This window comes from Neopsephotus bourkii, unplaced genomic scaffold (genome assembly GCF_033783945.1).
Source record: "Neopsephotus bourkii isolate Nb327-2 ecotype Australia unplaced genomic scaffold, CSIRO-AGI_Nbou_v1 NB_753, whole genome shotgun sequence".
In the NCBI taxonomy this organism is placed as follows: Eukaryota; Metazoa; Chordata; class Aves; order Psittaciformes; family Psittacidae; genus Neopsephotus; species Neopsephotus bourkii.
In genome coordinates, this window is record NW_026901251.1 from 1,278,973 (window position 1) to 1,291,405 (window position 12,433).

General features: G+C 40.1%; 1 protein-coding gene across 2 annotated transcripts in view; it reads right to left on the reverse strand.

Moving 5' to 3' along the window:
• Window positions 1-12,433, reverse strand: part of SPIDR (scaffold protein involved in DNA repair) — a 200,573-nt gene that overhangs the window by 25,526 nt on the left and 162,614 nt on the right. For both annotated transcript variants that reach the window (XM_061354845.1, XM_061354844.1), the window contains one exon: window positions 2,563-2,721. In XM_061354845.1, the coding sequence (XP_061210829.1) occupies window positions 2,563-2,721 (159 nt within the window). The remainder of the gene's footprint in view (window positions 1-2,562; window positions 2,722-12,433) is intronic.

A 12,433-nucleotide genomic window follows, 5' to 3' on the forward strand; every position in this document is an offset into this window, starting at 1 on the left:
TAAGACTACCAGAACTTGAATTTTCACAGGGTTGATCTTGGTCAAGACAGAACTTGTTATGTAAGTTCTTATCCCACTTGGAGTTTTTTTTTTGGAGCTCAGTGTATCCTTGCCGGGAGAAGAAAAGGGTTTAGTTTATTTAGCACATCTTACAGTACAGGTTCATTCCAAAGACCAAGTCAGATTTATAGCCAAGTTTTCAGCTGGATGTAAAGTACCTTTTCTTACAGGTTTTTAGTCCTTGAAAAGTAATTTCAGCTCACAACAGTGATTTATAAATGCATTTACTGGAATGATGTTAAACAGTACTTTACATTAAGAACTGATAATGAGGACGGATGATGGACTGGAAATTTTTTTGAATAACAGGGGTCCACCGATGCAAAAAGCTTGAGAACCTCTAGTATCTGTTAAATGCAGATCTCCTCTGTCCCATGGAGGGACTGAGGAAGCACTTTGTTGCTATAAAAAGAGGTTACAATCCAAGTGGCTGTGGGACAACACGCATATAGGAGATCTTACTAGCCATTCCTGGCTTTCTCCAGATCATGCACTTCAAAGGCAAAAAAAAGAAAAGTCATTACTTTTCCCTCACACTTCCTACATTTTATTCTCTTTTATCCTTTTCAAAAGCCACTGTCAGACTCCAGAGGACAGTTTCAAAACCGTCTCCTTCCAAAAAGTAATTGGCACTCTCAAAAGAGAAAAACAAGGCTGCTGTCTTTCTTGCAAGGCAGACCACATAGTTCTTGTTTGCTCATGTGCTGCAAGCCAAGGTTGGGCACTCGCAGGCATATCCCATCATGTGCTCAGATATACCACTGGCTCTGGAAACCCATTTACCCAGTGGCAATGAGTTCTATAGTCTAATTATGCTCTGTTGGAATAAGTACTCCCTTATATTAATTTCAACTATGGCTTTACTGTGGTTTCCATCACACCTAGAATGACATAAAATGTGCCCCAACACTTAATAGTAATAAGAAGTTATAAAGCAGAACTTGGACTTAAACAATTGAGAAAAAAACGAATCGCTGAACAACTCCCCCACCCACCCATCTTGTACAATGAAATCACGTTTTAACCACTACGCTGTCCTTGAAGCTACACTAGCCTTTTTCTTTTAGTGTTTCCTAGCAGGGTTACCACCAGCACAGCTCCAGCTGAGCCACAGGCATTTTCAGCAGTGTGTCTTCTAATCGTCCTCAGAATAGCCAGAAGTAAGTTACTGCTGCTTTGAAACAGAATTTACACTAGAAAAAGTCTGTCTCTTATTAGCTAGGCAGAGTACTGGAAACACCAGCAGCCAGTTGTAAAACTTCATTTGTATCCAGAATTCCAAAGCCATTATTTAATTTGTTTGGAAAAAATGTAACTTGGAAAAAAAGCCAACAAAATAATTAAATAAGAAGACGTGTTTGTTATTAAAGATCCATAAAAATGCAAGTAGGCTTGAAATCCAAGGGATCTGAAAATTAACACTGCGAATACATAAAAAGAAAAGCATACTGAATAGAGCTGGCTGGAAAACAGCAATTCCATTTTGCTAAACATTTCAAAGCTTTGAAATTTGTTTTTGTTCCAATACGAAACAAAAATGAGACTTTCTGAAAGTTTTCATGAAATGAGAATGAGAGAGAGAAAATTCACTCCTTCTGGACCTGAAAAAAATTTTCCCAACAAAATTGTCTCCAAAATAGATAAGGTTTCCAAGAAACATTCTGGTTTTGATGAAACAGCATTTTTCACCAAGAAAAAAAAAGTGTCAGCAGAAATATTATAGCCATTCTAATAGCAAAGGCTTATCTAGATCGGATGCTTTTATGAGAAAATTATGTTGAGAATTGAGCCAATCTAATTATATTTATATAGGTCCCTATGTGAACAACGTGTCACTTTCCTTAGAAAGACACTCTGTAACATACGTGATCTATTTGATTTTTTTCTTGATTAAAGATATTTTATTTTATTCAAAGAATGCAAAAGGAATCACAGAATGAGCAAAATCTGAGAGATATCGTAAGTCAATTTGTTACTTATCTGGGGGGATTTTCTATAAACCTGTGGACATTCTTATTCCAAAATAAGAATGCCTTTAGGATTTACAAGAATTTTTTTTTTAAGAAGCTTAAACTGTGCTTCCAAACCCATATAGAATTAACTGAATTAAGCTCTCGAGCACTAAGGGAAAGTCTGTGCTTGAAGCTTCGTCCCATACTGGGTAGCACTGTAGAAAATCTTACTGTAGCAAACGTTCTGCAATGAAAGGGAGGCAAACTAACGTTCTTAAGTCTTTGAATCTACTGAAGAGGAAGAAAACACTCATATTTTATGAAATATTGCATATGGTCATTCTTCACTATTCCTTTCTCTGCTAAGTATGTATTTGTGTACTAGCTTTGGAGTAGGATTGGCTCAAGTACTACTGATGCCCTCAAAATGGCAATGAGGACCTTTAATCGAACAAAGCCAGATTCAGTTGTTCCAAAGAATATCAATCACAGAAATAAACAAAAAGGCAGATCCCAGCATGCAGTATGTTCTCCCATGAATTGTTCTCACCTTCCTCTCGTAGTTCTTTGCAAAATTTTCATTCCAGCTAAGCAGCAGAATTTTCCTTCCCATCTCCTGCAATACTGCTCAACGTCATCCGCAGAATCCAGGGGCTGCAGCTGCACTTCACTGAACATACCATAGGCATCCTGGACAAGGAGGCACAACCTGCAAAACATTCCTCTGTTACTCACTGTCAGCAGATTTCTGAGAATTATATTACAAGCTTCAGGACAGGGCTTATCCTGAACTGGAGAATTCCTACTAAGTAACATATCAATAAACAAAACCAACATCATTAAAGGTTTTCTCATGTATATTTTAAGGAGGTGACCAGCACATGAAATAGAGAAGCGTGACTGGAAAAAAGCCTAAAGAGCTTGCACTGGGGATTAGATATATTAACTGCTATGCACTATGTGGTTTGTGTAGTTGCAAAGAAAGAAGGTTGAGTTTTTCCTTACTTGAGGTGAATTCTGCAATGCAGAAGGAGCAATGATGCAAGCATCTATTTGTGTGTATAAATATAAGAATTCTGCTTAGAAGTAAACAAAGAGTCTTTCACAAGTAATAATCACCAACACTGAAACTGGCAAAGCAAGAATTACATTTTCCATGGCTTTTTTAAGAGAGTCCTGAGAATGCAAAAAAAACAAAAGAGTAAAATGTCATTTCTTCTTAAAAAAAAAATCCCAAGCAACATGAAACTGCAGATTAGAGTATTCAATATTGGGTATGAAGAAGCCCAGAGGAACTATTTTAAGGAGGTAATTAAAAAACCTGCTAAACAAACTATTTGATTTAAGTAATCTATGGAAGTAGGAGCTGTAGGGCTGGGAAGTATTGCTTAACCAACTTGCTGGCATTTTGAGAAGATATTGCTGTCATAGCAGATAAGGCAAAATCAGTTCATGTCATACGTTTAGATAGTCAAAAATGCATTTCACAAGATTCTGCACCTCAGATGAGCAGCCACGATAGCATGAGTCACGCAGAAGAAGGAGGCTGCTGTCTACGAGATTGATTTAATTGCCCCAGAAAGAGACAGTTAAGCACGGAAACTTTTCAAAGGGAGACAAAAATTACCTTTGAGGGTAGCACATGCAGCTTTACTTCTAAATAGAACTCAGAGCTGCACTAGGCAGCAGAACTCAGTTCACTTCAAAGGCACATGCCAAAACTACCTTTCCCAGAGCAACACCATTGCTCTTAGCAAGACAACTCCAGCTGCTTTTGGAGCACATCACATAACATACATGCACCCTGAAAGCATTCAACAGTCGACATTTTAAATGAAATGAGCTCCTACATTTTTCTGGAGGAACATGTATTTTCTTTGCGGGATGCTTAGGCACATGAAGACTATTAATCCCGGTTTCCTTGTTCACTATGAACTGCTTAACTCTGGCTTACACCCTTAAGAGGGCTGAATTCAACATAGGATACAACCCCAAAGGCTTTCAGACATCAGCTGCTGTGCAAACACCAGCTTACAGTCTTCATTTTCAGATTCTGGTGCCATTTTAAGGAGCTGGGAGTGGCAGGACTGAACACAAATGAAGGCTCTCTGTATCTCTAGCTACAAGGATCCTGCACAGAGCCTTCACCAGGCAAAAAATGCTTATGCACAATTCCTCTACAGCCTGTCAAGGTTACGAAGTCCTTCAGAGCCATGAAACACTGCCTCTACCCTGAGCAACGATAAATAAGAGGAACCCAAACACTGTTGTGATGTGTAGGCTGGAAGGATACATACCCTCATTTCTGGGATGAGTGGTGTTCCCAGCCTAGGAAGCGTGACTATCCTAACAATACAAACCCATGTCTTCAACAGCTCTGTAACTCTTCTGTGTAAAACAACAGGTGTGATACCTTCTGGATTCATACCATAGTATCATCTCCAACTCAGCAGATGAAAGACTGATGTGCTATAAAAAAGACAGCCTAGAAGCAGACGGTTGCCTGCCACTTTCCATGTTAGGACCTCACAATTAGACTATTAGGACCTAACTCTTTTCAAGTTAGGACCTCGCAATTAAGAACTCTCTCAAGTTTTAACTGATGTGACTGAAACTAAACTCATGCTTTTGCTTTGTTTGGTTAAAACAGAGCTAATGTGCTCTGGATATTTCTGAAAATCGGATCAAGGGGACCACAAAAACCAAAGCAAAGCAGTTTTGCCTATGTTAACAAAACAGTGACTGATTTGCAAAAAATTAGGCCTTGGTATACTGCGGCAAGCAAGGGCCAACTATGTTAGTGTCTCAGATCTGATCAGTTCAGTAGTTTCTTAACTGATCACTGGCATTTCTCATACCCTTAGTGAGACATAACTGAACACAAGTAAGTCTCAGACTAGCTGGCACCAGGCTCATATTAAGTCCTCTGGGACATGTTAATTGCCCAAATAAAATTAGCTTGGTTGGTGCTGAAGACATCAGTCACTAAAAGGGCATGTTCCCAGTCCTTTTAAGTCAAGCAAATAGCTGTCTGCTGTCAGACACGGGAGTTTCAACTCCCCACATCTCTGGCTGCATAGTTCCATCTCTTTGTGGTGGCAGCATAAATGGCTAGGACAGGAAACTGATCTGACCAAAAAAATACTATAGCCAAATGATTACCATCATCAGGATCAGATCCTTAAAAATTAACACTGTAGAAGTAAACTCTGCTTGTATGAAGTACTACTTCTAGACAAGGATGTATTTTCCAGGCAGGATTAGGACCCTGAAGCTCCCACTCCAGCTGTCCTGTGTAAACCCAGGACAACAACACAACATCCCAGGTCATACGATGAGAGAATAGTCATCTTATGACCCAGCTTGGCAACCAGAAGTAAACGAAGAACGTGGGTCTTACATTGCTAATGTTCCCATTACCACTAGTAGTGTGTTTGCCATCATGAAGAAACGCACAGCAGCAGAACCTGTTGCATCAGACTCCAAGTACTTCTGCTGTTATGAGCACACACCTGACATCCACTGTACCACGCTTGTTCTAACAGTACCCAAAAGGTGGTCACATTTCTGAGCAATCTGAATTTAAAATGAAATACATATATATTCACCTACTTGGAAGACAGAATTTCACTAATAACCTTTGGATGCCCCATTTCAAATGTCCCAAACTAAAGCTATGAAGAGAACTTCGAACATATGTTCCCTGCTTTAGCACACTTTTAAAACAGTATGAATGAATGATGACAAAACCTACTCAGCTGAATCCCACAACAAACTCAGTGATGTGTTGGAAAACTCCTCTCATGTTCTCTGAAACCAGTTCTGCTCCTATGGATTTTGCACATGCTGTTAGCATAACTAACAGTAGCAGCTCAGCTGCTTTCAGAGACCGTTGATTCATGGCCTTAACTTCCTTCCCAGCACTGGATTTTTCCTTGATTTCACTCTGTTCCCAGAAAAGTGTATTTGTATTATTTTCCCATGTTACAGTGTTGCTCTCATATTGCAGTAAATGTTCTTGCAAATAAAGTTTTAGCAGCAAGTCTAGCTGTGATTAAAGCAACAGCTTGTCCCATGATTTTTCCCTGCTTTGAAGCTCGCTAACAGGATGAAAACCCAAATCTAAATTATGAGACAAGCTGCAAATCCACAATGAGCATCTGCCCCCAGGAATTCAGCATTTATGTTTTGTGCACATCTATCACAAGTACTTTTTTTCTTGTTCCATAAAATGTGGTATTTGTACTGAATCAGTTCATCAGCTTAAACATACCTTGTCAGTATGCATAGTAATGAACTGCTGGGAAAAAAAAGGGCAATATCTCCATTTTTATCAGTGGTGCTTGTGCAGGGAGGAAATAAAGGCCATCTTTACTCTTGGGACAACAGGATGTAACCTTGTGTAAGACCTGAATTTAAAATATGCGTTTGGAAAATGGTATTTCTCATGCAAAGGAGCAGAGAATTCACCAGGAGCGAGGGGTGGCAGGAAAGCCAGTAGAGGAGCGCATGTGGGAGAAGCAGACTAAGGGAAAGGTGAAGTATGACTCACGGGTAATAACAAAGGGGGCGAAGCTAGGGAATGATAAGAACTGAGGCAGAGATTAGCCTTTTTTCCCCCCCCTTCTTTAAATAATGACACAGTAGGTTTCAGGCAAAAGCTTGGGAAGATTTTGCTAATAGCCAGGAGCAAGGATGGGGGCTGGGGGAAGATGAGACTGATTACTCTGCATTATTTCTATGACTGTGCTGATCTTTAGGACAAAATGTCTCCCAATAGAAATCTGGGGAGGATTACAGGATTACTCTGCCATGCCCTTCTCCTACTTAGTCACTCCTCATGGGTAAAGGGTAAAGCCTTCTTTTACTATTACTTTTTTATGCATGAAAAATCATCTCTCTCCGTACTGCTGGCTCATAGCTGGCAGCTGACATTCTGGAGAGGCAAGGATGACAAAAATCTTCTTCAGTTTTGGTCACCTCCAGCCTCCCCTGTGGCAAACTGAAAAGAATAAGAAGTTTTGCCTGCAGAGATGAGAGCGTACAAGGCCAGAACTGGCTGATGACACAGGGATTACCTTTACTGAGTCTTGTGAAAACAGGCAGCAGAAATTTGTCATTAACAGATCTTAACTAACAAATAATTGTTTTACCCTTGGATAAGTAGAAGGACAACCATGTGTCTCACAGTAGCCCTTCTCCATGAGGAGGTAAGCTGTGCAGTACAGCATGAGAAGCCAGAGAGCCAGGCAAATGTCACTACCCTCACACTGCTTGGCAGGGACTTCATTAGTTACTCTTTCTTTGGGAAGAAGGGAAAGGGGAGAATAGAGAAATGCCTGAAAACTAATTGAATTGTATTAGCTCTGATACTGGCTCATTCTTTATCTTAACCATCCAAGAGACAGCTGGTGCTGCTTTGTTTGTCAGAAGGACATCTTATCTCTCTGAGGTGCGGTCCCAGCAGAGGCATAAAGCACACGTACATAAACACACATAAACAAAAACCCCCTCTCCCTTAATCACCAGAGGCACAACACTACCTACACAACTCTAATTCAGCAACTTGTCTGGTCAAGTCTCAAGGTGGAGCTGATTAACTCCTGTTAATATGGCTCAGATTCAAATTGTAACCTGCAGGACACCACCCTACTGGGATTTTATTTATCCCTACCTTATGCACTCCTTGCATTCACCATAACCATATTATCTCTGAAAAATCAAAGCTCAGGGCATAGGTCTAAACACACAGGGCTAACCATCCATCTCCCACCCCCTCGTAACACTAGCAGTATTTTCCTATTAAAAGCACTGTATTCACCACATCATGCACTGCTTCAAGTTCCCTTTTGAAAAGTAGGTACCTGCTGTAGCCTTCTTTAGGGAGTAGCAAGATCCAGAGTCACCTGCTTGAAATCCACAGTATTTGCTGCCACTAAATAGTGAGTGAAGCTCTACAGAGTATAGCTAAGGATTGAATGATGTAAGTAAAAAATGATTACTGTAACTAGCCCCTTCTAAGCATAGGTTGCAGAGGTACACAGATACAGAGGAAAACACAAGCACAGCTGCTTCCAGTTTATAAAGGGAATGCCAAGCTCAAAGAAGAGTTCTGGTCATAACTCCCTCCAAGTATAGAAATTTCTAGGACCCTGTCTGGTGCTCTGGTTTGAAGCACTGAGATGACCAAAATAGCAATCACTTGCTTTGAAAACTGGAGGTTAAAAATCACTGAAAAGCTGAGTTCGTGATCATGCATGTTTTCATTTTGCAATTGTGGAAGGACCGAGAAGGAAAGAAAGGAGAAGGCAATCCTGGAACGCTGGACATGGCACACATGGGAACAGCGATCACAGTTAACACCAGACACTTCAGTTCCATCCAGCAAAAGACAGACTGTCCTTGCAGAAGTATTGGTGGAAACCGCACATGTGACAGGAGTATCACCAGGGGAATGAGCAGTCTTATCTTGGCATCTTAAGCAGAAAATGTGTAGCAGAGGCCTCCCCAGTCTCAGGAAAGGAATGCTTTTTTTGCAGGCACTTTTTAGCATGTGTGTAACAAATTATGTAACATACTTTGCAAATAACTCACAACAGTAACTATACCAAACCCACCTTTTTTTATATATGTTAAAAAAAAAAGTGAGAAAGAGAAGAGCGGTTACAAAATAACTGCTGCTTATTTTATTCACTTCCTCGAATAAACACTTCAATACAAACTAGAAAATCAAATACAACTGCCACAAAGTCTTTCATGAATCCCCACCTGCTGATTGCTTTTTCCATTTCTTCATTCAGGTTAATCCTTCCACCTACTATTTTCTGCCTATGAGCTGAAAAAGCAGCACTCCTGTGGGAAACGGCTGTTGTGTGTAGGAGGAGACCTGTATGAGCCAAACATATCAGCAGGGCTACCTTTCTTTAATGCAGAACATGCATGTAGAGAATGGAGCTCCACAGCATTGCAAATGTTCCCACCCAAAACACAGACCACCACCTGCCTGGTGGGAACACATATAACTTCCCAGGAATGGAAGTAGCACAAAGCCCAGAGAGCTTTTCATACTCACCATAACAACCATGGCTTTGCACGTGACAATGTTTTCAGCACAAACCATTTCTTCTATGAAGTTTTCATGGCCCACCAATAAACTTTTTTAACTCTCCATCTGACACTGTCTCTAAGTGCACTTCCAAATTAAACTGCTGATGCATGTGTTTGATTTGAACTTTACTCAAAAGTAAACAAAGCATTTAAACCCATAAAAAGACATTCCTGACATCCACTCAAACACAGTATGGAGATATCATTTCAAGCAGTTAGAGTTTCATTTGAGAAAGGTTTTCAGTATCATCCAATAGCTTCACTTATCTCAGATTCATAAATGAATATTGAAGTTGTCCTATATTGATACTTTAAATCCAAAGTAATTATGCCATGTAAATAAAATCTATCGTGATGATTTGCAAGACACAGAAAGTTAAGAAAAAAATAACTTCCTAAGTGCTGCCTAGAAGTTTGTATAAAGGTTGAGCTGCAGAAGACCACTAAGGCCTTCCTACCTCCAAGATCCCCCAGGCACCTCCACACTAAACTGCACGTAATCTATGGTCCTTCTGCTAAGATCCATTCCATACAGCTTGTTATATAAATAAAAACAGTTTTGGGTGGCAACAAAAAAGCAAGCACATCAGATCATCCCAGCCTGTTTTGGACTCACTATGCTGTTAATTGTAGTTGGTAAAAAAAGTAATGATGCACACAGTCCTCAGGTTCTCACTGTACCATTACTTCAGCATGGAATTCCATTACAATCCCTTGGTTACTTCAGTATACAATTCAGAGAAAGTACTATTTTCCTCTATGTCATGATTTACTAATCCAGAGTAAAAATCTACGTTTAAGAAACTTACATTCTCAGCTGAAAACTGCAAGTCTTTCTAATGGATGATCTCCCATAGAAAATTCATGTTCCAAATATAGGGTGTAATTACCACCCAGCCATTTACAGTACTTATCTATGAATCTGAGGAGGGGTTCTTTGTTTATTTTTTTAATCTCAAGACTTGTAATTATTGTTTTGGCATTCAAGAATTCCAACAGTCCGCAAAGTGCTGCCAAATGATCTTCTCTTGCAAGGTGCTTAGCACCCTCCTTTTCCAAGGAAAACAGCATTTGGTTGCTAGTTCTGGCAGCATTTCATATCTTTGCTGCGCTATCTTTTCTCCACACCTCAGTTCCTTATATGTAAAAATCAGAATAAAAGCCCTGTCTTCACAGGGTGATCCGAAAGCAGTAACTGAATAATATGATTGTATCTAGAAGGGCAAGTCCATAAAGTCTATGCTTTGTGTTAGATCTCATTTGAGTTGGAGCATGAGGCTATATGTATGTGTACATAGGGAGGGCTTCCTTGCAGCATCAAACCATTTCTTTCACGCTACAGGGCTTAGAGAATTCTCAACTGCCCATGCAAAACCCATAGCAAAGGCTTTGCAGCATCTGGAATGAAGCAAGAACACAGTAGCAGCAGTACTGGGGTCCCTTATCTTTCAAGACCATATTATTTGTGGATTCTTCAGATTTACTTCTGAACCACACAGGCCGTGAATGGTTTACTAGAAGGTTTTACTTAAACCAACATGAATTCAGTATTAAAAAGAAGAATAACTGCCCATTTCTGCAGGCACAGAACATCCTAAACACATTCTTGGTAGCGTAGCATTGCACATACGCTTCCCCAGTGCATGTGAAAGGTAAATGAAATATAATAACACTGTGGTATTTCTTACAGCGCTGTGTCTGTATTCAATAAGACATTCCGCTATTTCAATGCCACATCACCCAACTGAACTAATAGAAAAATATAATATTCACCAAAATAAAGGGCAGAACAAAGAGCAAAGCAGAAAAGCAGAAATGAAATCTTGCTGGGGCTCCTTTCCCAGCAGAAAGGCAATTTGCCACTCTTTCTCGCAGGGTCTGCTGCTGTTTCTGTTTTCCACTCACGCTGTTTTTCTTTACTCTGCTTTGGTGGCTGCCTTTCTTCCCTAGGTGTGTTTCTAAATGAGGGAGAGGGAGCGTGTTTGTGTGTGCATGTTGTGTGTTTACAAGAGTTATGGTAGCAGTTCTCAGCAGTCCGCCGAGAGTTCTAGGAAACGGCCCCTGTTATTTTATTCTGGGTCAATGTCAGCTCATGTCAGGCAGTAAAGATCACACAGGACAGCTCGCTCCATCGCGCAGCCCTGGCCGGAGGCCTCAATGGGAGAGGGAAGGGGAGCGAGCTGCGAGTGGGCGGAGAGCCTTCCCAGCACTCTACCAACCACCGCAGGAGGAATTATGATAAACACCACTCTGGAAACCAGATACAACAGTACATTGTGTTCTTCTTCAGAAAAACAACCAGACTTCGGCTCACTTAAAGTAAACAGTTAATCCTGTTTATCTTTTTCTATTTTTTTCCCCTTTCTTGATGAGTTGTTAACAGAACAATCTCTTCTGCAAAGCAAATAAAAGATCCTCCCCTTAAAATTCAGGCTCATTTTCTCTTCCTTCAAGAAAAAAAAAAAAACAGTTCGATATGCAAACTGTCTACTATCGGCAAACAGTGTGGAATAACAATCTTTCTTGGCTTAAACTGACTTAACAAAGTGATGCCAAAACTCAATGAAACCTTTCCCTCACTTACATATTTTATTTTGGAAAACTGAAGTCCCAAACAGAGTGTTCTATTCATCCCTTTTAACTATTCCTTTTCTGACAAGAACAAGCAGAACTGGTTAAAACAAATGAAATCAGGATGTGTGGTGCCCTTGCAGGTGACTGGGGAGCACAGATTAGGTACTGAGCAGTGGGGTGGCTATTCCCAGGTTTTCTCTCAGAGGTGGGAAGAGGAGTCAGGGCGATTGACTGCAACTGAAGTAACAAACTGTTAGCCTCCTCTGCAAACTAATGCTTACTGTGCAAATTCTTGATGTCCCCAACTTTCAGTATTAAGGGTGATTAATTAGAAAAGCAGATGGAATTGATTATCTTGTTTTGCTGGAGTCACCAGTCTACCTATTAACTGCTTCTTACTGGGGACTCCAAGCCAGTCCACCAAAAGCTATGAGTTTTTCCAAAGGGAATTATAATTTTTAGCACTTGGGAGTTGAAGTAGTTCCAAAAGTCAACAACAAAAGTGTGCTTAATATCCCCAGTCAGTAAAAGTTTGTTGATTTAGCTATTTATAATCATAAAAATACATGATCTGCAAAACTGAAAGAGGGGAAGGAAAATATTTCCCTCTTTTATTTTTACTCCTTTTGGAACCTCCAAGATTCTGGGCTTTCTATGCAATTGATGTCATCAAGTGCAAAAATGGCAATTCAGGTCTGTAAGTGAATGTCTGATTTGCAGATATTAAAAAAAAAATACCT